At 43.0% G+C, this 25,623-nt stretch overlaps 1 protein-coding gene across 2 annotated transcripts; it reads left to right on the forward strand.

Moving 5' to 3' along the window:
- Positions 1 to 554: 554 nt before the first annotated feature.
- LSM11 (LSM11, U7 small nuclear RNA associated) lies at positions 555 to 24,996 on the forward strand. 2 transcript variants are annotated; one of them, XM_070373014.1, is made up of 5 exons: positions 555 to 1,016; positions 5,632 to 5,771; positions 7,678 to 7,761; positions 8,224 to 8,432; positions 24,372 to 24,996. In XM_070373014.1, the coding sequence occupies exons 1-5, from the start codon at positions 572 to 574 to the stop codon at positions 24,493 to 24,495; spliced, it is 1,002 nt and encodes a 333-aa protein (XP_070229115.1). In that variant the 5' UTR covers positions 555 to 571; the 3' UTR covers positions 24,496 to 24,996. The 2 variants fall into 2 exon arrangements, with proteins under 2 accessions (XP_070229115.1, XP_070229114.1); XM_070373013.1 differs by lacking the exon at positions 24,372 to 24,996 and having other exon boundaries at positions 8,224 to 13,403.
- Positions 24,997 to 25,623: the final 627 nt, after the last annotated feature.

Consider the following 25,623-nt stretch of genomic DNA (forward strand, 5'->3'; position numbering starts at 1 on the left):
CCAGCATTCTTGGGTTTCCCTTGTGGCTCAGCTGGTAAAAGAATCTGCCCACAATGCGGGAGACTTGGGTTCGATCCCTGGGTTGGGAAGATCCCCTGGAGAAGGGAAAGGCTACCCACTCCAGTATATGGGGTCGCAAAGAGTCGGACGCGACGCAGCGACTTTCACTTTCACTTTGCCCTCTAGCCACTGCTTCCCGCCAGTCCAAGCTACTAGTAGAACATAATACCGTAGAACCGAGAAACACCTGGGGAGCTTGTCAAGCTGACGGGCCCAGCCTCCATCCCCAGGGAATCTGGACTATCAGCAAACACCTAAAGTGATAATGATATTGATGGGAAAACGCTGCGTTAACACAAATGAACCTCTTCCCCCGCACGCTGATGCGCTCCGAGCCCCGGGCGAGTAGCTGCCGCGCACCACACCCCTGGCGGCGCAGAGCGCAGGCAGATGCTGCCCCCTGGCGGCCGCCCGGGCGCAGTGAGACACCCCGCGCCGCGGCTGCGCAGTGACGCCCTCTGGCGGCCCCGCTCCTTCTTCCCATCGGCCTCGGCTTGCGGGCCTTTCAAACATGGAGGAGCGGGAGCGGGGGGCGAGGTCGGCTCGCGCTGGGAGCCCCGCGCGCCCGCCCAGCCCGCGGCTGGATGTCAGCTCTGACAGCTTCGACCCGCTGCTGGCCCTGTATGCGCCCCACCTGCCTCCCATTCCCTACCCCAACGCGCCCTGCTTCAACAACGTGGCCGAGTACGAGAGCTTCCTCAGGACCGGGTTACGGAGCGGCGGGCGCGGAAGGGCGCGGGGCGCGGCCGCCGGCTCAGGGGGCCCCGCTGCGGCCGCCGGGCCCTCGGGCAGGACCCGCCGCCGCCCGGACGCCCCCGCCCCGGACCCCGAGCGCATCCAGCGCCTCCGCCGCCTCATGGTGGCCAAAGAGGAAGGGGACGAGGCCGCCGACGCGCGGCGGCGGGGTCCGGGTCGGAGCAGGAAGGCGCCGCGCAACGTGCTCACGAGAATGCCCTGTGAGTCCCGCGGGCGGGCGGGCGGGGGCCGGGCCGGCTGTCCGGAAGGCGGCGGCCCTGCAGGCGTGTCCCTGGTGACAGCCGCTTGGCGCGGACCTGTGTGTGTGTCAGGGGGAAGGTCTTGGTGAAGGCTGAAGAGATAACCAGCGACCGTGGGGAGGGTCAGCTTGAGGAATTCAGGGTCTGTATGGGCAGTGAGGGAAGAGTGGCAAGGCTGTAGAGGGAATAAGTAGCCCTGGGTAAGATCTGCATAACATGCGTAAAGGTGATGGGGGCCACAGAAGTGACCACAGAGGTGATGAGGAACCTGCTGAAATCGATCTGCAGGAGTGATTGGGGGGTGGGGGGTGGCCGGGGGATTCTGGAGAGGTGGTGAGCCTGGAAACGGGACATCATGGGGAAGGTTTGCAGAGGGTGATGAAGTCTTGGGGCCACGCATGGTGAGAGGAGGGAGGGCACAGCCAGTATTAGGGGAGGGAGAGTGGTTCGGTCAGTGAGATTTGTGGGTGATGGGACGCAGTATGAGGAAATTGTTCAGATAGCACAGGGGACGTAATCTCATGACCTCTGCACATTAAGTGACAGCTCGTTCTCAGTGCTGTAGGCAGAAAGGGCTGCAGGGTCTTGACACACATGTGTTCACTGGAATGCAGCAGGCACAGAAGGCCACTAAAGGGCAGACACTTTTACAGCTTCGCTGCCGGGGTGAGTGCAGGGACTCTTGTCTGTCAGGCTCCTATTACCATATGCACAGGTTATTTTGAGTTCTGAAGGTGTAAATGGCACTAGGGGATTTCTTGCAGCCTCCTAATAGTTCCTTAGAGTAAAGCTGTAAATAGCAGAGATTGCTAAGTGTGAGTTAGGTCTTGTATAAACGGAATAGAAACAGCCCAGGGTCATATCTTTGTCATCTGGCAAGCAGTTCTGACATCTGCCCCATGAACACAATGACCTACTTAGCCATTCAGAGCATCTGTATCCTGATAACTAAATTGTGGCATTATTAAATCACTGCCTTTGGAATGGAGGGTTTTGCTACGTAAAGGAATATTTTGTTTATTTCCTAGAAGTGTGTTAAGAGAGCAACATCCTAAAAAACTGAGTGTTGTTAGGGGTGCCTTTGTGATTCCAGTGCCAGAGCATCACTGCCTGAGCTAGGGTTTACTCCAGTTTGCTTGCCCAGCAGTGACACAGATTATGCGTGTGCCTAAATTAAGAGCAGTTTGGGGGAGCTTATTTTGCCCGTAGTTTTTGCCACTATCAGATCTTTGAAATGCCCTCCAAGTCTCAGATTGTAACATTTATTTCCATTTTGCCAAGTATTGCTTTGCTGCCAAGATTTTCAAGACAAAAAGAAGTATTTCTATGTGGTCAGTGGTTTTGGCTCCAGTAAGGTGGAGCACTTTGCCATATTTTTAGGATGAAAGAGTGTGAGGGCCAGCTTTATCAACTTTCCACAATTAAATGTATGCCTGGAATCAAAGTCTCAAAATGTGCTCTAGGCATTGAAAATTTTAATCCTACCTCTGGAAACAGTTGGATGTACATGGTAGAGATGAGTAGATATCACAAAAAATTGATGACCTTCAGGAAGCAAAAAAAAGTATAGAAGCAGGGATGAGGATTAGGTTTTTTCCAAAAAAGAATTGATATAGAAGTCAGCTTTAGGTCTTGAGGTTAAGAAAGGGCATGCTTGACGATAACAGCAATTACTTAAAAATAAGGCTGTTGAGCATGTAATATATGCTAAATAAGCATATAAGATATGCTAAATTACATATAGCAAAATTCACTCCTCAGGTGAGTAAAAAGGTTGTGAATTCATCACCACATTCAAGATACAAATCAAGGAGTTCCCCAGTGATCTAGTGGTTAAGATGCTACACTTCCAATGCAGGGGATGCAGGTTCAAACCCTGATCAGGAACTAAGATCCCACATGCTGTGTGGCAAAAAAAATAAAATAACATGTAAAGTTAAACTTATCATAGGGCCTGGCCCATACTGAGGGCTCAGTAATTGGTGATAATATTGGTGACAGTGATGCTGCTGCTGCTGTTGATGTGAAGGAGAGGAGCTTGGAGACTCTTGAAGTGAACCAATAGTATGATGAGGCTCTGGACTGTATTGTTGGTTGTGGAAACAGAAAAGAAAGGTCAGGTCTTAGTTATTGAGAATCTCTTGTCTGGACTTAGTATTGGCTATTCTGCTGCTGCTAAGTCGCTTCAGTCGTGTCCAACTCTGCAACCCCATAGATGGCAGCCCACCAGGCTCCACCGTCCCTGGGATTCTCCAGGCAAGAATACTGGAGTGGGTTGCCATTTCCTTTTCCAATGCATGAAAGTGAAAGTGAAGTCACTCAGTCATGTTTGACTCTTCACGACCTCATGGACTGCAGCCTACCAGGCTCCTCCGTCCATGGGATTTTCCAGGCAAGAGTAGTGGAGTGGATTGCCATTGCCTTCTCCAAAGGGAAAGATAAAAGAGTGGGGTTAAAAATGACCTGAATTTGGAAGGATGTGGCCCAAGGGTAATGGCAGTGGAGAGCGGGATTTGGAAGAATAACTTCTTCAAAGATAAGGCATAGATATAGTTTTAGAAGCCTGGCTCATATCCATTTGGAGTTTGTCACAAATACTGCTGAGAAGAGATTCAAAATGTGCCTTGTGATTCTGAATGTGGAACTTTTTTTATCTCTTGGGATTTTTGCTCTGCTAGGTGGTGTGCCAGTGTTGTATTTTTGATCACATGAGAGAAATATTCCCTGGAATTATACCTTGTTAAATCTTTGGAAGAAAAAAAAATCAAAGGTACAGATATGAAGGTTGAAAACCTGAGTTTACCATTTGTTTAATTAGAATAAGAGATTTTTGTTAAGGTACATGCTTGTCCTTTCTCCCTGATTTGGGGGTGTGTGGGGAGTAATGCCCCTGTTTTCTTCTAAGTTAGAAAAAGAGTGGCCTTTCCAGCCTTTGTGGAACATGTGTGTATGGTGGGAAAGAGGAGTGAATGTGGAAGGCAAGTAGAGTAATTTAGGCATTGTGACCAGTTTCTAAGAAATTTAATTATTGGAACTTATTCATTACATGAAACTAGAAGTTACCTAGTCTAACCTCATCTTATGAATGGGGAAACTTGGACTTGTAGAGAAAAAGTTGCCCACCAAGTTCACACAACTAGTTATAATGACCTAAATGTTGTTTACAGTGCTTGATTTGACACCATCTGTAACATGTATCCGGATATGTGTATATACACATACCTTAGTATGTCAGAGGTTCACAGAATTTTAAAATATGGCTAGAGGAGGGATGGATGGTGAAGGTCAGGCCAAGGTTCTCGTGTTCCTTTCTAAGGCCACTGTTTATGACACTCTGCCTTCTTGCTGAATCTTCAATCTGACAACCTCCTATTTCTCATCTACAAAGTCACTTAATCCAAGAGTATCTTCTTTTATTAACTTATCCCTGCCCTCATTTATAAGCCAGTTCATGAGTGAGGGGTAAGGAGGTTAAGAGTAACCACCTTAGGTATCCAAATTGAAGTGCAAGACACTTGTTCTATTTTATGCTTATACTAAAAATAAAACATATATTTTTGTTTGTTTACTATCAATGACAATAACTTCCAAAGAACTGTGCCTTTCAGACTTGAGGGGAAGAGTGAGATTGTGTAACTGTGAGTGTGTGTGTGTGTGTGTGTGTGTGTATGCATGCATGTGCAGTTTTCTTTAGGGAGGTTTTATGTAGTACAGTCACCATACTGTGATGGCTAAATTAATATAAAATAATAAAAATAAAGCTCAGTCTTGCTTTCAAGCTCTGAAAAAAAAAAGAATCCATCATAATAAAGGCTGAAGATTATAGTCCCAACATTCTTTATATGAATTGTCATACTCCTCTTTTCATATGATGCTTATCAGCAATTTCATTGGAGTCAGATACTCGGCAGGTGCCTTTACATCAGTGAGGCCTGGAATACAACCAGGCCTCCTCTTCCTCATGTGAAAATAATGTTCACTGAAACGCTAGTGGCCTAAGAGCATGGGCTTCTGCGTAATGTAGCTTAGACTGAGAGGGCCAAAAAGCCATTCTCTCTCAGATGAGATTGCATGTGTTTCAGGGTGGACGAGTCACACGGTTCATTTCCTTTAAACCTATGACCAAAGTTCTTGGTTCTTTGGAAGGCTCAAGCTGGATGATATGCAGTTCATGAGATTTATCCTGAAAAAAGGTTGTTATACAAGGCAGAGAACTAAGAACAATCTAGCTGCTGATGTGCACATTTAGTATAGTGTTTTTTTGCCCCCAAAAGTTTTTAAATGATGCTGCCTCTTAGAATCAGAGACATCATAGAAATCGCATATGGAGGTAGTGAAACATTTGGATGGTAGCCACGCAGGGGGTTTATCCATGTTCCGGGGAATCTTGTCTCATTTCAGTGTACTGTGCCTGCACTTGCCATGCTGCCCACTGGGCCTTCCTGCTCCTGTGGTGTGGTTGCCAGTGCCATACCATGTTGCCTTGTGTTGCTGGAGATGGCTGGGTGGTCTTGGTTGTTAATTCTGGGAATGAGAGCAAGTATTCATTCTGTGCTGATGGTTCTTCTTGTTTCAGTGCACGAAGGCAGCCCTCTGGGTGAACTCCATCGTTGTATCCGGGAGGGGGTGAAGGTGAATGTTCACATCCGCACTTTCAAGGGACTTCGGGGCGTCTGTACAGGCTTCCTCGTTGCATTTGACAAGTTCTGGAATATGGTAATTAAGCCTTCCTCAAGGAACTGGAGCACCTCCTAAGGATTAAATCTTTTATATATCTCAAGGACTTTATTCAGCAAAACCTCCAGAATAACTTCCTGGAAGCCCTAGAATCTTTGAACTTTCTTGGACAACAACAGAAAAGTTCTTTTTATTGTTTTCCCTAAAGGCAGTGGCTTTCACCTGGGATGATTTTACGTATGCCTCCTTCCCAGGGACATTTGGCAGTGTCATTTTTTGATTGTCACGACTGTGGGACAGAGTACCACTGGCACCTAGTGGGTAGAGGCCAGGGCTGCTGCTTCGCACCCTACAATCCACAGAATATCCTGCCAACAACAGAGAATAATCTGGTCCAGAATGTTACTAGTGCCAGGGTTGAGAAATCTAGGGATAATTACTTATTTCTTCTTTTAGTAATTTTATATTGATTTCTTACTGGTTATTTTTCGTTTGTTTAAAAATATTTATTGACTTCCTACTTTGGCTGGGCATATAGGTACAGAAATTTCAGGAAGGAACTTAAACTGCAAGTTTTGGAAGGAGAGATGAAGATAGAGGGGAAGCAGCCATATTAATAAGCCAGACACTTTGCATGGTGTTTGCTTATGAAGGAGTGTATCATGCGCCCTCAGTCTTCTAGAGGCTTACTGTCTATTTACTAGACAGACATTTGAAGAGAAAAAGGACACACAGCACAACTACGATATGAGACCGTTAGAGTAGGAGCCACCGGGCCTTTCTAGTGTTTCTTTCCATATGATCTTCCATCGCCAGTTTTTCTTCTCTTTGTGCCTTATCTTCCTCTGTGCATGCCCCTTGATAAGCACTTGCTATATGCCAGATCCTGTACAAAGGACTTTATATATAATAACTCAGTAAATGAGTTGTAAGTCTATCACTGTTTTATTTCACAAATGAAGTAACTGAGGCTGGAAGGTTGGTCCCAAAAATCACACTCTTAGTAAGTGAAAGGGACTGTAACTTTATCTTTTCTGGCTTCTGAGACCATGTTTTAAACTGTATGGAGTCATAAAACTTGGATTCAAATCCTAGCTTAACGTTTGGTGGCTGTGTAACTCGAGGCAAAGTAATTTCTCTGAGCCTCAGTTTTCTCATTTCTAAAATGTAGGGGGAAAATGTTTTATTATTGTAAGTTTACCTTTGAAGGGAGAGATTTAAGAGAATATATTTGACAGTGGTGGCAATAACAATACTGTCAGCTTATGTTTGTAAGATGATTCACACTTTTCAAAGTCATTTCTCATCCATGATCTCATTTGATCCTAATGGCTGTCCTGTAAGGTTGATCTCTCATCAACAAGAATTCACCGGCATTTCTGTGTATTATCCTGGCTAGTCTCTTCATTGCTGTCATAAAGCAGAGAGACTGAAAAGGGAAAATCAGCAGTAGTGTTCTTAAGGTGTGGTCTGAGGCTGTCCTGCATTCTAATCATGGGGTTTCTGGTTAAAACAGAAAGTTCCTGGGCTTCATCCCAGATGTACAGAATCAGAATAGCCTTAGATTTATATTTTGCCATATTATTGACCAGAGGATTTTTGCGGAAACTAATGCCTGTGGTGTTAATGCATCTCTGGTCAGTAATGTGTTAATAAGCTTCCTAGATTATTCATGCTCCCTGAAATTTAAGAGCCTCTACCCTACATTTGCAATGGCCCCTTACCATAGGAGAACCCCATCTTACATGGTCGTAACAGCTTGGCGTTCCTATTCAGAGGGGACCGTGTATTACCATTTGTTCCTGCCCAAGAGCTGAGTCACCTGTTAAGTTTAGACTGGTATAATTAGATGGTATTCTGCCATTTAAATTTTGTCCTGAAAGCTATAAAAATAATATTTTGAATGATACCATATTTTTCCTTCCTTTGGTCTCTTTTTCTCCAGGCACTTACTGATGTGGATGAGACCTACCGAAAACCTGTTCTAGGCAAAGCATATGAACGGGATTCTTCGTTGACTCTCACCAGGGTAAGCAGTTTCCCCTGACTTTGAGTACCCAGTGTGCTTTCAAGCTTAGGAATTAAGATCACTGAGCCTAGGGACCAGGATTTCCCAGCAGTAAAGCCTTATTGCTGTCAACCAGGCATGCTTGGACCAAGATCTTCATTAGTCTCTTCTCATGCATCCAGTGAGTAAAAAATGAGTCCGTATTTCTTACTTGCACATTGTTTGAGCAACAAGTTACCTCATCAGGTCTGAATGTCTTTCAGTTTTATACCATAGAAAAAATGGGTACTTTTCCTCTTGACATACTTACTGTTTTATCTGAGTTATGGCTAGAAATAGAAAATTTGTTACTCTTTTTTAAAATTGCAAAGCAGACAGTCTACAGAGCATGATTAAGGAATCTAGTCTGTCCTTTGTATGTCGAAAAAAAGAGATGTTGAAAACTGAAGAGAAGGCTAATACTTGTCATTGCTTTCCTTGCAGCTCTTTGATCGACTAAAACTGCAAGATTCCTCCAAGAAGGAAACAGATTCTAAGTCTGCAGTTGAAGACTCCACTCTCTCCAGATACTCCCAGACATCCACATGGAAGGTGGCTTCGGTGTGGGGAAGAGGAGACACCGACCGGAGTTCACGCAGACGTTCCCGCTCCGTCCCTTCTTCCTTGCAGGCGTCTGCAAGGGAGGAGTCCAGGTCAGAGCTGTCAGGGAGGACTACACGGACAGAAGGGTCCAGTGCGGGGGGTACCTTTTCCAGGGCTACCACCCTTTCCAGGGGCCCGTCCCATAAGAAAAAGAGAAAGCCCAAAGTGGATTACCAGCAGGTTTTCACTCGACATATAAACCAGATTTTCATTCGAGGTGAGAACGTCCTGCTGGTTCATCTTGCACAGTGACTGGCTCAGTCTCACTTGAGCTTTGGTTTTAGAAATACAGTGCATGAATTGCTGCTATGCTTATCCTAGTGTCCCAGTGTAACTCGAAATTGGAGTGATCCCTCTGGTCCAGCATGTGCAGAGCATAGAGCCAGGCTCAGGCCCTCTGGGAGATGAGGTCCGGAAGGGAAAACAGGGCTTGAGAGGGTGGTGGGTGTTTGCATTAATATCACAGCAAAAGTTGTACAGAGCATGGTCCATGCATCTGATTTGGTATCACGGTCTACTGCATACACTCAAACCAAATATAAGATCTTGAATTGGGGAGCATGGTATGAATTGAATTGACTCCACAGACACTATAGCATGGTGAAGGAGAAAGCCTCCTCAGGAAGAATGATCTCATTTCTAAAAGCTAGTGCCCTGAGTACTCATCAACTTGTATCTAAGAGTAGCAGTATAAATTGCCTCGAGCCCTTCATGCGCACCTTGTAACTGACCTTTAAGTTTCACTCTACACCACTCTCTCTTGATCGAGGAATGTACTTTGCTATCTCTTAATATCTGTAGGATATAAGAAGGTTGCACATTTATGTAAGAGTGAAATCCGGGTGGGTGGCATGCTCCAGTGAATGCTGTGTCTTCACCCCTCTCCATGTTATGGGAAGAAATAGGGGACCTTGTTGTTTTTCCTCTTGCCAGAGGGAGTTTCTGCAGATGGTGTACCAGTGGGACTGGAAGATGCGCTTGTCCTCTTCTTTCACTTTTGTGGCATGGTGCTAGTGCATGTGCCTGCATATTGCCCCCTGTGTATAGTGTGACCTGTCCTGTGAGCTTTATAGCAGGAGGCTGTCACCTTCATGACTGGCTGCAAAGAGTTCTGCATGAACTCAAGAATACACACACATCATGTGGTTGAGAGTACCCTTTCCGGGCAGGGCTGGCCCTGCCTCGAGTGTCTTTCAGGATGGTTTTCCATGAAACCCGGGTGGAGTGTTATTCCCTTGTGTCAGGCCAAAGAGGTTCTCACAACGTACAACAGCAGTGTCTGTAAGGGACACGTTAGTCAGCCCGGCTTGAGTAACCAAACACCAGACCACCTGCTACTATTTCTACTTGAATCATATGCTTTTTCAATCACCAGTGCAAAATAGGCTATATCTCGACACAGACTGTTAGGCAATATTGACCTTTTGTTTTGTTAGATTATGTTAGGTTTTATTTTAGATATCTTACATTCAAAGTGAGAATGAGAAATAGCTCGCTAGTTAAAATGTTTGAAAAGAAAAACTTCCTCTGCTGTATTTGTTGTGTAACTTAAAGGAGCCTTCTGAGAAGCAGGTGAGTCACGCTCAGAGAGCTGAGCCGGGACTCCTGGTCCTTCGACTGGCTGGGCCTCTGGAGTGAGAGGAGAGCAGACTAACCCCTCTGTGCCTCAGGTTTTCCCTATCAGACACCTACCTCACAGGGGCACTGAGGAACAGAATCTGGGGAAGGCATTTTAAAGTCTTTTAACATACTTAAGTGCCATGAGTAATTTTTACTCACTCTGTTTCATAGCTTGCTAGAAGTTCACTGTCTCATGAGCAAAGTAGGTGCTATATAATATAAGAACGTAATCTCTGTAGGTGTTAGCAGTTATGATCTTCTTGTCATCAGAAGGCAGTGATATTTTCAGGAACTACTTTCCATGTTCCATTCCTTTCTCCTAAGGGACAATGGAAGTTCTCAGAAGAATATCTTTAGTGAAAGAAAAGTAACAATTTTTTTGCTGCTCTCCCATATCCCAGCCCCCACCCTTTTCTGGTTGTGATGAGAGGGAATTCCCCTGCGCTTTTTTGGGGGTTTATATTGCCAGCACTGAAGGAAGGATGTGAATCTAAAAACAGCACATCCCTGAAAGGGAATCTGTGGAAGTTGTTTTATTTGATTTTGTTTCAAAATGGGCTTTAAGTATACTCTTTAGAACCAGATGAGATGCACTAAACATTTAGAGAGGTTCTAGGTTACACATGCAAGTGAACAATTATCTTTGGACACTGCCAGTCTGAGTCTTTTTAAATAGTATGTTGTAAAATCAGTCGTCTTGTTAATCATCAGGCACCCCACCTTTACCCCTTTACCGATCTCCCCTGTTTGGTTGTCCCCATCTGTCTGTCTGTCTTGTCCCTCATCTGGAAGCTGTAATAGTTACTAAATTTTCACAATAAAGGAGAAATTTGAAATTAAATGGAATATAATCAATTTCTATTCATCGTAGTGCCTGATTAAATCTAACCTGACTTATTTTAAACACATGCTCATTTCCTTGTTTGCATATAATTTTCATGTGTCCATATAACGATTGATTTACTGCTTTTCTGCCCAACTTAACAATTCTGGCTCTAAAAATTATTTTAAAACTGTGTGCGATCTGTCTTACGTGCCCATATTCCCCATTTATTGGTTTGGACAGTGATTCTGGGATGATTACTGTCTAGTAAATGTGATATTTTGTACAAAGCATGATAATCATTATTTTATAGAAGTAGATTTTTAAAATTATTGCCTTTTCTTTATTATTGGAGAAATTTTTCAAAACGAAGGAAAAATATATTCTAAAAATGTATATGCTGCTCAAAAATGTGATCATCTAAGACATTTTAACAAATTGCTATGGAAATAACTGAAGTCTTCCTCAAGAGAAGACAAGGAAAGAAAAAGGGGAAGTAACAGCCAGAACGGTAGATTTCTGGAGGCCCCCCATCAGCTCGCCAAGGGGCCCTAAACAGCCAGTATACACCACAACTGGCTTCTAGTATTCCCCAGGGATTTGAGATTGAGACTCTAGTTCTTATTTTTTTTAACATTGAACTGAAGTTCTTCAGAGTGATCTCTAGACAAGGGAGCGTGTTTTCAGGGCAGACCTATGAACTTGTTGAGGTCTTCTCAGGGGTATCCAGGTTTGTTAGAAAGTAACAAGGGACTGAGAGATGGAAGGTGTGGCTTCACCCCCAGGACGATTTCATGGGCCAATATTTGTGCACAGAGGTGGTTCTACTGCTTCACCACTAGGAGAGGCTGCACTTTAGGTTGTTTGTGCTGGTATTTAGGAAGTATTTCTGCTTTCTTTCAGAGACCAGTTAGGATAGAGGTGGGCGGTTTGCGAGATGGTTAGCTAGAGTTGTCAGTGGCAGGTGGCCCTGGACCAGTTGGTTTCTTTCTCTCTCTGCATGTTGCGTGTCAAGTCAGAAAGCCTAGAAACTGTTAGCATTAAAGTCAAGGTGCATAGGAACCCTTGCCAGTGTCGTTAGTGAATGAAGAAGGGCTTTACCTATCTTCATGGTGAAAAGGTCCAGGAGTACCTTTAGGGATTATCAGCCCCAGCCTCAGAAGCCTTACACAAACCGAGGTGTAGTGCCTGTACCCCTTGAGAAAGAACCTAACTTGATGCAGAGTGGATATTTGTATTTCTATTTGTACTATTTTCATAGCAGCAGACATGGGCAAAATCATGAAATAGAATCTGTTCTGTAAATTACTTTTAAAAATTTTCTTTTATTTTTGCCTTTAGGAACAAATTTAAATTATTCAAAGACAGCTAGCTGTCACTGGTGCTGCCCCAAAGCTTTCTAATCCTTTATGTATTTTTATGAATGAAATGGTTGCTGTGGGAAGACGAAGATTCATCTAAGAGTGTCATGGTATAAACAGAATGGTTTGTAGTTGTTTGAATTTTTCTTTTCCTGTGCCAGGTATAGAATGCAGTCGACCCCTTTTCAGTAGCTTCTGTTCATCAGCTTGTGTGTTTCTGGGTAGCAACTCCCAGAAGGCTTTTCTTAGTGTTTGTGAAGAAAGAAAATCTCATCTAGGCCTATGTTACAAAGGTGGGTGGTCTGTCGTTACTTCCTGGCAAATTGAGTTGATGGATTTAAGATAAGCCTTTGGGGTTCCTCCATCGTTTCCTGGGCTTTGAGGAAGGGTTGGGCCTCCTTTACTCCTGGTGTTTTGAGTATGTTTCAAATGTTTGTAAGTTCTCTTGCACTCCTCTAATAAAAATGAAAGCTGTCTGTCAAGACATGGCTTTGGATGGTTTGGAGATCTATCAGGAAAAAAAGAAGTACACCTGAGACCTTCAGTTGGTCTTTTATTTATTTAGAGTAAAAAGTAGTTTGATAAGCTACCAGAGCCAGTGCTTCTTTAAAAACATTCTCTGAAGAGATAGGAACTGTCCCACAGGAAAGCTATAAAAGCTATTCCCAGTACATTGCAATTGCTTTTGATTTTTAATCCTTTGGAGCAAATGTCTGATGTTATGTTTTTAGAGCTGTGGGGGTAAAATGTATTTTTAAAAAATTTAGGGGTGTTACTGAAACAATGACTGGCTGAATTATGCGTGAGCTAAGCTCTAGGGCAGCTGTCCAGTTCTTTTTCTGTTGTCCCGACAGTAAAGCAGATAGTAAGTGATGTCTTGAAAAGTGATTTGCTTATTCCATCCTGACATCTAAAGGCATTAGGCTCCTATTTGGCAGCCCTGGGGAAACCCCTCCGCACCGTGACTGATTACCTTGTTTTTTAGACAAGGCTAAACCTGGATGACTCTGTGTATTAATAGTTTCACTCTTCATATACCAGCTGCTACAAGAAAAACCATGACTTTTAATCTTGTCTTGAAATTACTCCTCATTGTTAAATTCACCTAAACCCTTCCTGTATATGGAGGGTTGCTGCTAGTAACATCAGTTTGCAATGTTCTGCTTTCAGTATTTGTCATACAGGAGTCTGGAAACTATAATAAATATGATTGTCTTAATAAACTGGCTGCTTTGTCTCTGCTAATTGAGGAGGGATGGGCGGAAAGGAGGTGGCAGGGGAATCTGTTACCCATGAAGACACCCATCTAGAAAGTTAACACGTCACAAGGCTTCTGCAGTCTCATTGTTGTAATCTTGTGCCTTTTCTTTAGCAAAGCACATGTATCTAGATCATTATCCAAGTTTATTTGAAGTTCACACTTAGAAAAGGAACTTGGCCCACGTTTGTGAATTCTCTTCTCTAAGCCCCAAGCAATGGTCATTGCCCTGTGAATTTATCCTATCTAGTAGCTCACTGGTGTTAATCCACTCTCTTCACGACCTGCTGAGATCACCATTGACTCACTCCCCTTGGAGGATTTTACCACATCTCGCTGATTGACACACTTCCAGGAATATCTGAATTTGCCACTGGTTCCTCTGTGCACATACAAGAAGTTGATCTGCCCAGAGATTTGCCACATTGATTACTTGACATCCTCTGTGTGCTTCTAGCCCTGAGTCACCCAAATAAGGTGGACAAACAAAAATGGCATTGATTCTTAGAGGGGGGAACCTCAAGTTAACTGTAAAGACCCAATTCCCTACTTTCAAAGGATACATTAAATTTGGCACAATTGACATACAAGAAGTTTGTAGCCATCACAGTGGAAAAGAGAGGCAAGACCCACATGTTCCAGTTCTGGCTCTTGCTTGTTTGTTTTATATCTCAAAGACTTGTGATTAAATAAAAATGTCCTCGCTAATCAAAATAGTCAGAAGAGTCTCCTAGCTTGACATACAAAATATTCAGTGATGGGTAAATATTGGCAGGGAGTGGAGGCCAGTGGAATGAAATTTATCATCTGTTACTCTCCTTTTGCTTTCTGGATAGGAGTGGCAAAGAGAAAACAAGTGCTTTGTCCAGCCCCGTTTTCTCCTTGGATAGATGTGAAGGGTATTTCAGTCTGCTCAGTTACCACTAGATGGCAGTAGCTTAAAGAGAACTGCTTAAGTGTAGAATCCCAGAAGGACCTGAGGCTCCAGATCTCCAGTTACTGCTACCATTTATTGCTAAACACTCGCCAGTCTGAACCTAAATAATCAAGGAAAAGCAAACTGTAATCAACCCAAGTGGCAATATAACCGTCTCTTACCACTGCTGAATTTCCATAATGTGAAAGGAAGCCTGATGGCAGCCATTAGCCAGTGAAAGTGCCTAAGGAAGAGAGAAATAGGAGAGTGTCCACTATTTCAGGGAGTCTGCTGATATTCTCACATGGTGGAGTTCCTCATTTCTTCTCAGAATGCTGTCAACTCCACCTGTCCCCTTCCCGCCTGCTGGCGGGAGATTACTTCAGAAAAACTGACTTGATTCCCCTATTTCTCAGCTGCTGTCTTGCTTTTGGAAACAATTCACTTTCTCCCAGTGTTAATGCCTGATGCTCCTTTATGAGAGAGGTTGCATTTCTCTTGTGATTCCATAACCAGTATAAAACCTCCAGTCCAAGGCTGCAAGCAAGGAAAATTTCTAATAGACACAGAAAAGTGTGGTGTTTTAGGCTGTGCTCTGGGAGCAGGAGAAATAGGTGGGAAGTGCTGGTAAGTCTCCCAGCACTTCGCATCAAGGCCTTCAAAAGACCTTCTTCTCTCTCCATCAAGGAATAATTTTCCAGCAGCCTCTGGTGAAGAGGAATATACAAGTGCCAAACCTATTGCATGCATTACCTTGTTCAGATAAAACCACAGCAAGGGGGAGATTTTATCCCCAATATGTGTGTGAGGAAACTGGAACAGATTAAATAAGTTACCAACATCTCACCTGGTAATAAATGGTAAATTTGGGGTCTGTCTCTCTGACTCTTAAGTTTGTTGCTAGCCAGTTGTACCTTAAACATATCAAATTTCTCAGGCATTGAATAGGAAGCTTTGAGGACAAGTGGAGTTAATCCCCTTAGATTAATCAGAAACCAGAGAGCTGAGTTAAACTTGAGCTTTTGGTTTTTCACATGTCTAGTTCCTTTTGCCCAGTTCTTTGACTGAAAGTGGACATATACACAGGGCTTCATGGCTCCCAGGAAGGACTGTGGCGGTGGGCACCCCCAGGGCAGTGGTCCAGCTGTGGTAAGAGTGGCTGCCAAGTGAGGACCATGTGGTATTTCATTTCACCCACCGGTTGGTTTGGCTCTGGAAGGGGTATCAACCTAACAGTCTTGTTAAAAAGCAGGTGGGACAGCTAGTGATCTTTCCCAAGTCTTAAGAACGCATGTAGAAAGCCTGCCAGCCCTTTCTTTCCAGTGTTCTCCAAAACCTGGTAAGAATGCTTTCTGCAGGTCTTGACTTATTCATCTTATTAAAACAAAACAACAAAACTTTTCTCAGTGCTAAACTCTGGACGTGCTAAAGCAGGACAAAAGGATTAGCTGAAGGCCTGTAGTCTTCCTAGAAAGATTGACAAGCTGTCTTGTAAAATTTCCCTTCAACTTGATGATGTGTTAGTTTCCAGAATATGACAATCCTAGAAGGAGCCCTTATCTTAGATGCTTACTAGTGGTTTCTAAACCTCAGTTTCCTCATCTCTAAAATAGGGATAATACCACCTGTCTTATAGGGTTGGTGACAAAGTACTCAGCCCAGACAGCAAGTTTGAATGTCATTTATGCTATGATGAGCTTGCTGTGCGATGCTTAGCTGCTTTCTTTACTTCCCTGTGCTTGTGTTTCACGTCCTGAGACCAGGCAAACAAGTGGACGCAGCACAATGCTGTCATCCTTTTTTTCTAGCACACAGACAGACCTTGAAAGATTGTTCTCAGGCTTCCTGAGTTCTTGGCACCTCCTCAGTTGTTTCTCCCTAGGTTAAAACTTGAGGATATCATCAACTTCTTCACCACTGGGAGAGTGTTGTGCTCCCCCAGGAATGACATTAGGCTCCACGGGACATTCATTAGTTGGGGTTACAAGAGGACCACAGGGCACTGGAATGGTAATTTCCTACATGCGACCCCAGTGACCCAGAGGGAGCTAGCTCAGCTGGTCTGAGCATGTGGTTAATGAGGGAAGGGTCATGGTTTCACTCCTGTGTGGGCCAATTAGTGTCACGTGGAAAAGCATGCTCCTGGGGCCCCAGGCAGCAGCTTTACACTGTGGCACTGGTCTCCAGGATGACTGTATGGCCATCATTGCTATCAGAATCCCAACCCAAAACGTACATCTTCCTTATTATTACATAGCCCATGGTTTCCAAGACTTGGGTCATTTGCAGAGCATCTCCATGATTTTTCTGTTATCCCAAGCAGACCACTGTATTTTTATTTCTTTGATGTTTTTCTACACATTGCCTCACTTTTTTAGCTAATACTTAAAAGGAAGCCGTGCGTTACTACCATCAATGCAAATTAGGGAAATTTGCCTTAAATTGAAAGTACACATAAAAATAAATAGGCAGTAATTGAAATTAAACTGTTTATCTTCAGATTATAGGCAAAGACCTCCTGAGCCACAAGTGATCGATATCCTCCCATGTGTTAATAAATGCATGGATATAAACTGCATGTCTTACATAATAAACATACTGTTCTGTAATAAAATGACCAAGTCAGCAAAAACAATATTCTAAAGCAATTGCTTCCATGGGAAAAGTTGGGATCAGTGACTAGGGAGTTTCACACTTGATGAAATTATTCTTGCAGAAATTTCAGCGCCACAAGTCTTTCTAATAGTCTTTCTAATAGCCATAAATGTATAACTATAAAACCTATAGTCTGAACCAATCTGGGGTTTAATTTATATCCAGCTCTTGCTCAAAGTCATGGCTTTTGTTCGCAGTCTCCACTGGCACTATCATTAACACCGTGCTTCTTACACATCCTTATCATTATCACCCATTTTATGATAAACAAAGCACAAACGTGCAAAGCGGATGTGTTGACTGCACAACATCTTTCTTCCCCTCCAGTCATGAGCCAGTGCACGCTTATCTCCCCAGTCAGCCAGTTCCTTATGGAGATCAAGATGTAACCAGTAGTAGTGCTGGTAGTAAAAATGTATTCCTTAATTAATTGAGCATGTTACATCCAATCCAGTTATGAAAATGTGCACTGGAGGACAAATACACATAAAAAGACACATAGCAACACATGTGGGCCTCTTCAGGGTTGAGAGGGAGGCTGGCCACTTCTGTAATTTGAGGCTCCCAATGCATTTAAAAAGCAAAGAAATATCAAAGAGTTGTAAATGTGTACATTTGTAAACTTTGGCTTGAATGATGGACAGCTTCGAGTCCTCTCTGGACCTGTGAGAGGGCTCATAGCCTCACTGGGAGAGAATCCCAGTCTGTGTGTGAGTTCTTTGAGTGTGAAGTCCCAAGTCCTTGCCCCAAGGTCCGGAGATGAGCCCCACATCTCATATAGAGATCTGGATTCAAATATACCATAAGGTAGAGCATAAAATTTTAGCCACGTGGAAACATGAAGTTACCAGGGACATAGAAGGGTTGGAAAGTGAATAGCTTTTTCTTTCTTGTGTCTTCATTACTTTGTGGATTCTTGCTGCGACCACTCCTGTTACTTCAGTGCCATTTGGGTCTTCCCACTTGGGTAGCTTTCTCATCATTCTTAGAAAGCCATGAATTAGTAGCAAAAGGGCCAGACCATTTTATAAGTGCCAGAAGACTTACTTAGATTTGTTGTTGTTTAGTCACTCAGTCGTGTCTGACTCTTTTTACCCCATGGTCTGCAGCATGCCAGGCTTTCCTGTCCTTCACCATCTCCCAGAGTTTACTCAAACTCTTGTCCGTTGAGTTGGTGATGCCATCCAACCATCTCATCCTTGTTGTCCCCTTCTCCTCCTGCCTTCAATCTTTCCCAGCATCAGGGTCTTTTCTAATGAGTCGGCTCTTTGCATAGGTGGCCAAAGTATTGGAGCTTCAGCTTCAGCATCAGTCCTTCCAATGAATATTCATGACTGATTTCCTTTAGGATTGACTGGTTTGATCTCCTTGCAGTCCAAGGGACTCTCAAGAGTCTTCTCCAACACCGCAGTTCAAAAGCATCAATTCTTTTGCAGTCAGCCTTCTTAATGGCCCAACTCTCACATCCATACATGACTACTAGAAAAACTTAGATTAGAAAATCAAAATACAAGAAGTGAGAATGCAGTATATCAGCTTTCTTCCACTGTATGTGGACCCACTGACTACTTTAACCACAAGAACTACTTTGAATGACTGCATGTGCACACACACACACACAGACTCACAGTAAAGAGAAAGCAGACGCCTCCATGCCAGGAACATCTATAAAGTTCTCATTGCATGATTTTTGCTAGATCAGTAAGATTGTGTGACTGGGGAGTGTTATATGAAAGAGTGTGAAAATAGTATTTCCTTAAGACTGATGTATTAGGATTCCGTTTGTACGGCCTTGTTCTAAGACTGATGCTTACTTTGTGCTCATTGTTTCTGAGGGCAGAAAGCAATTAGTTCATTTGAAACTCCATGTGATGCTTCTGAGGCCTATGGTCTCTTCCCTACCCTCGCCCGGTCCAGTTGTCTCAGCAAGGCATTTCACTCCTCCTCCCCATCCCCAGAGTTTATCTGAACATATCTGTTGCTCCATGAAAAGTATTTTGGCAGAAGCTGCTCTGCCCTGGGCTGACTAAGAGTCATCTGTCCTGAATGGCTCACAACTATTTTAACTTAATTTATTTTTAGAAAATTATATATAGAGAGATAGTCACATTAATATACCCTTAAATATTAATATATATGTGTCATTTTAATAGAGACCAACATTATGACACCAAACCAAGAGTCAAATGGAGATTCCAGCTCCAAAATGGTTGGGAGAAGCTGTTTAAAACCCTCTCATGGCAAAGGAAGCACAGAGAAGGATTCTGAATGTTTCCTTCTAGATCTACCATCCATATTATTCCTTCCAGGATATGACCCTCAGTGATCACACTTCAAATCTAGGCTCTCTTGCACTAAGTGAGTATTCAAAACTGAATACTAACTCTTCGATTTGAAAAAATTTCAGCAAGGACCTGGAGGACCTATCTCAGGTCACAGATCTTACCAGGAAGTAACATGCCTGGGGACTTTCTGCACAGGACTGCCCAGATGGTAAGCTGAGGCATCTTGACTCATATAATTTGAGGCCTTCTCAGTTCTTGGAACCTGTGGGCCAGTCACTTCCAGCCACAAGCATCAGTGGCTCCATCAGGGTGGCTGAATGGAAAAAGGTACAGAGGTGTGGCCCATGGCTATATGAACATCAAATCTGACAGGCCCAGTGACATCTGGATTGTTATGCTCACAGTCAAGCTGAATGCAGCAGCTCGGAAGTGGCTTCACATCTCAAAAGCCAGTGGTATCCGTTTGCCACTGCCCATTACGAGGACAAAGGCATGGGTTAGCTACTGAAAGAGTTAGTGTTCCAGGAGTTCCAGAGGCCAGCACCAGCTACATTACTTGAAGGGCTCCGTGAACAATGAACAAACATGTGGGGCTCCAGATTCAAAGTTCCTTTCAAGATGGTGACCGCAGAGCATTCAGCCAAGCATGAGGTCCTTCTAAGTGCGGGTCCCCGTGCAAGGGCATAGGTTGCACATGACATGGGCACTGACGGAAGTGTGGCACTGGCCAAGGTGGAGACAGCTGGAAGCTCAGCAGGAGTGAGGAGGGGGCAGGGCGTCCTTGGCAGGACAGCGCTGACTCTGTCTTCACACACGTTGGATTCTTTCTTCTGTTGGGAACTGACATGCCCTTTCAGTGGTATCTAACCTACCTGTGCTTAGTAACTATTCTAACTTTGCATGACTGGTGTACAAATTAAAGCATTATCATTGTTTTAAAATACTTTGAGAAAGTTCCCAAAGATTTTAAATTCATTCACACAATCTCAGGGAATTTCGACAGCACAATTGTCAATGTAAGGAAAAAAACTGTTAGATTCTTTAAATATGACTCAAATGTTGTAAAAAAATTTTGGAAGGGTTTCAAAAAGTTTTTTACTTTCATTTATATCATCTGTGTGAACAAAGTTTATTGTTAGTGATGGCTATCAAAAATTTGAAGAGACCGTGATTAGAAAGTCTTGATTGAATTAAAGTCTTCATCAGGAATTGCTATTTCAAGCATAAAATCTGATATTAAAAACTATATTCATAAAAAGCAAATGCAAATTTTTCATTAAAAATTAAAGAGATTATTTTTTAGAAATTTTATACAAATTCAGTATTTAATATCTTCCCTAAATTTGGAATTTTATTTTCTTATAATTATATAATAAAAAGAGTAATGAAGGCTTTTGCCAAGCCCCATAGAGATGCCCAAGTCCCTCCGCATTTACCCTAGGGTGTGCTTTAAAATACTATCATTTCCCTATGTGTGCTATGAAGCAAAAAATGGGAGAAGGCACAATCTAGCCAGCAGCTCTCCCAAGGAGTCTGAAGCAAGTCATTTGCTTTGCCCACTGGTGGTAATAGAGGCTATGGGGATTGACTTGAAAAGTCAAGGCATAAAACAGGATCCACGCATAGTGACAACTAACAGTAATTCATAGAGCTGTTGAAATGAAGACATGAGACACGCATGTCAAGTGCTCAGCATAGAGCCTGGAATGTAGGAAATAGTGAATGGCATTTACCGTTACCTGGCACCTTAGATAACTAGTAAGTTGACAAATTCTGTTGATTTGTATCTACAATGCCTTAGCTCTGTTCTTTGTTGTTATTGTACAGTTGCTAAGTCACATCTGACTCTGTGACCTCATGGACTGCAGCATACCAGGCTTCCCTGCCTTTTACTATCTCTTAGAGTTTGCTCAAACTCATGTCCATTGAATCGGTGATGCCATCCAACCATCTCATCCTCTGTCTCGACTTTCCCCTCCTATCCTCAATCTTCCCCATGATCAGGGTCTTTTCCAGTGAATCAGCTGTTCACATCAGGTGGCCAAAGTATTGGAGCTTCAGCATCAGTCCTTCCAATGAATATTCAAGGTTGATTTCCTTGAGGATTGACTGGTTTGATCTCCTTGCTATCCAAGGGACTCTCAGAAATCTTCTCTAGCACCACAGTTTGAAAGCATCAGTTCTTCTGTGCTCAGCCTTTCTTATGGTCCAACTGTCACATCCATACATGGCTATTGAAAAAACAAAGCTTTTACTAGATGGACCTTTGTTGGCAAAGTGATATCTCTGCTTTTGAATATACTGTCTAGGTTTGTGATAGTTTTTCTATCAAGGAGCAAGCCTCTTTTAATTGTAGGGGTACAGTCACCATCTGCAGTGATTTTGCAGCCCAAGAAAATAAAATCTGTCACTGTTTCCATTTTTTCCCTTCTATTTGACATAAAGTGATGGGACCAGATGCCATGATCTTCATTTTTTGAATGTTGAGTTTTAAGTTAGCCTTTTCACTTTCTTGTTTCACCTTCATCAAGAGGTTCTTTAGTTCCTCTTCGCTTTCTGTCATTAGGGTGGTATCACCTGCATATCTGAGGTTGTTGATATTTCACATGGCACTCTTGATTCCAGCTTGTGAGTCATCCAGCCTGGCATTTCTCATGATGTATTCTGCATCTAGGTTAAATAAGCAAGGTGACAATATATAGCCTTGATGTACTCCTTTCCCAATTCTGAACCAGTCTGTTCCATGTCCAGTTCTAACTGTTACTTCTTGACCTGCATACACATTTCTCAGGAGGCAGGTAAGGTGGTCTGGTATTCCCATCTCTTGAAGAATTTTCCACAGTTTGTTGTGATCCACACAGTTGAAGGCTTTAATGTAGTCAATGAAGCAGATGTAGATGTTTTTCTGGAATTCTTTTGCTTTTTCTGTGATCCAACAGATGTGGCAATTTGATCTCCAGTTTCTCTGCTTTTTCTAAATCCAGCTTGTAGATCTGGAAGTTCTTGGTTCATGGACTGTTGAAGCCTAGCTTGAAGGATTTTGAGCATTGCCTTGCTAGCATGTGAAATGAGCTAAATAATTGTACGGTAGTTTAAACATTGTTTGGCGTTGCCCTTTTTGGGAGTTGGAATGAAAACTGACCTTTTCCAATACTCCAAAACCTTCCAATACTTCCAAAACTCCAATTGTTGAGTTTTCCAAATTTGCTGGCATATTGAGTACATCATTTAACAGCATCATTTTTTAGGATTTGAAATAGCTCATCTGGAATTTCGTCACCTCCACTAGCTTTGTAGTAGTGCTTCCTAAGGTCCACTTGACTTCACACTCCAGAATGTTTGGCCTGGGTGACTTTACTTTCCATTTCTCTTGTTCCACAGTACCATGTTCAGCATTTTATCACTGCTCATCTGACAGTTGTATTTGCCTCTTAATTTGTCTTTTAGCTTCTGTCATCTTCATTTTTGAACCCTCTGGTTCAGTTAAGATGCTTTAAGCAGCAAGTAACAGAATATCCAACTCAAGTGTGTTCTTCCATATATTAAGATGTCTGAAGTTTCCAGAGTCGGTTCAGCAATTCAACAATATTAGGCCTCAGGTTTAGGGAATGTGTTCATGTGTGTGTGTGGCTTTGTTTGTTTTGTCTTTCCCCTCATGGTCTCAGTTTGGCTGCAATGGCTCCAAGTAGCACCGCTACTCATGCTAACATCCAAAAGCATAGAGAAAAGTCGTGTTCTCATTGTGTACCTCCTTATCCACGGTGGAAATTTCTTCCAGAAAGTCTCTTCAAATTCCTCAGAACACATCTACCTTAAACCAATCATAGGCAAAGGGCAATGGGATTGCAACAATTGGTTTAGATTTCTCATCATTTATCCCTAGGCCTTGGCCTGCTTTCCTTGAGCATAGTACTAGTCCTGTACTCAAACAGAACTGGGATTCTGATAGCCAGGAAGGAATAACAGCTGTTGAGTAAATAACCAGCATTTTCAGCCAGTCCTTCGTACATGCCTCTGGCAGATTCATCAGGGATTTCCTGCTTGAACAAGAGCTCCCAGCAGGCCCTTTGCCTGGAATTAAGTCTTTTGTCCCTAATTTAGCCAGTGAGGTCAGATGTCACCAGCAAAATGCCCTTGGAGTATCCTATATACTTTTCCTTCATAACTCCTTATCACCTATTGTAATTAAACATGAATTTAGGGAAGTTTTTGACTAGTATCTCCACCCAACTAATTCTAGAATATAAATGTCATTAGGACCAGATGTGTTTTGCTTACCCTTACACTCAACACCTAGCAATTCTTGGACAGTTCATTCTTGAGTGAATGAATGCCTATACCTGTCAAAAGGGAGCAAGCAATTTCAACAGCTAGATATTTAGACTAGCAAAAACAGGTTTCTACCTAGCTATCAAAAGAGGTTGAAAGAATTTGGTACCTCAGCATCACCAACATTTTGTTAAAGGAGTAATTGCCAAGCCCCTTGTGCACGGGGGACCATTAGTAATTCTGTAGCTATGCAAATTAAAACAGTGATGTATGATTTATAGCTTTAATAACATTCTGAAGGCTCTTAAATTTTAATCACTTGCAACATCCTTTTTAATATTCAATTACTTTATTAACTAATTAGGTCACTTGCTGAAAAAGCACATAAGGCTTGTGCTATTTTAATATCAGCTGAGCCTCACAAAATACCTTTGAAATGGTGCAAATGGTTTATTTATTTTAAACAGATCATTAAGATGCTATAATTAATAAACCAATTATGAAAAAAGGCCCAATAGTGATAGATGCACAAGTACAATAGCACTGTCCAATGGGTTAGTCATTTTTATCCACATACATCAAGGGGCTAAACTTAAGTGAAAACCCACTGTAAAAAGTGCCTTCCTAAATAATTAACGTGTGCAATGACTGATAACCATATCACGGCAAACCTGACTTGAGGCTTGTTCATTACACAAACTGTAATGTGTACTTTGGTTTCATCTAATGACACTCACGATGGAAAATCCACAGCACACTAAGCTTGGTGTTTCTTGATTACTTACAAGGGCTTAATTTGCAGATGGAGCTGGGCACTTCACGTCTTATCAGTGCTTTGGAGTGAGCCGAGCCTCCCAGAGGAGAATCAGGAGACACATGCAGGTTTGGCGGCATCCCTGGATATTGATTTCTCAGCACCGTGTTAAGGTCTTCAAAGCAAACAGTGTGAACAAAGAAAGCTGAGGCCATGCCTGTGGGGGTTCTTCACCCAATATTCTCAAAGGAGACCATGGATCATAGTACTAAGTCTGCTTGTCAAAGGCACAGAGATGTTGGGGCTATGGCTGAGGATAAGTAGGAAGCAGCTTGGAATTGAGTTTTATTTCTAGGATCAGGGTGAGGCAAGAAGAACCAGTTCCTTTGACTGGTTTGGGAAAGAATGCTGGCACTTAGAGACTAGGTGATCTTTCTTGCTTCTTGTTGTTTAGTCACTAAGTTGTATCCGACTCCTTGTGACCCCATGGACTGCAGCACACCAGGCTCCTCTGTCCTCCACTATCTCCCAAAGTTTGTCCAGATTCATATCCATTGAGTTGGTGATGCCATCTAGCCATCTCATCCTCTGCCACCTCCTTCTCCTTTTGCCTTCAATCTTTCCCAGCATCAGGGTTTTTTTTTTCCGGCTAATAACAATATAATAATAAAACCATAATAACCATCGTGTACTGAGTCCTTTCTGTCTACTCTATAAACACTGTTGATCACCTGTATCATCTGTTGGATATTTCAGGGTATTTGTTGAGTCAACATTTATTTACTGAGCACATCCTAGGACCAGGCGCTGTTCTCGGCACTGGAGATCTTGCGATGAATGGGATAGACAAGTCCCTTGCTCTCATGGTGCTCACATTCTATTAGGGAAGAGAAACAAAAATCATACAGCACAAGGGAACAAAGTATAAACAGCCACTTTAGCCAATGCAAAGTGCTAGGGAAAAGGCCAACCAGAAGATGGGAGATAGTAATGGCAGTGACTGAGGCAGGTTCTTGTGACAAATGGCCGAGGGGGTCGGGGGCGGTGTTGGCCAACTCAAACTTTGTTTCCTCCCCTCCCCCACCAACTCCCACTCCCGGTTTCACCAGTTGTTAAGGACAATGGGACATGGCATTATTATGCTGCCGTCATTAGCATCGCCATTCTTTTTGCAGGTTTAGGCTCGTTTTTGCAGTCAGACCCCAATATGAACTTGTGTGCATTTTATTGTTAGTGTGTATGTTGGTAGGTGAAAACTACACAGAGAGATATTTCTCTTCCCTTATGTCTTCCTGCCACT

This window comes from Bos mutus, chromosome 7 (genome assembly GCF_027580195.1).
Source record: "Bos mutus isolate GX-2022 chromosome 7, NWIPB_WYAK_1.1, whole genome shotgun sequence".
Classification (NCBI taxonomy): Eukaryota; Metazoa; Chordata; class Mammalia; order Artiodactyla; family Bovidae; genus Bos; species Bos mutus.

Excerpts from the sequence above, each read along its gene's own strand:
- LSM11 (XM_070373013.1), top strand. The coding sequence starts at position 572 with ATGGAGGAGCGGGAGCGGGGGGCGAGGTCGGCTCGCGCTGGGAGCCCC. Across the intron at positions 5,772-7,677 it reads TTGACAAGTTCTGGAATATG|GCACTTACTGATGTGGATGA; the intron begins GTAATTAAGCCT and ends CTTTTTCTCCAG. Across the intron at positions 7,762-8,223 it reads CTTCGTTGACTCTCACCAGG|CTCTTTGATCGACTAAAACT; the intron begins GTAAGCAGTTTC and ends CTTTCCTTGCAG.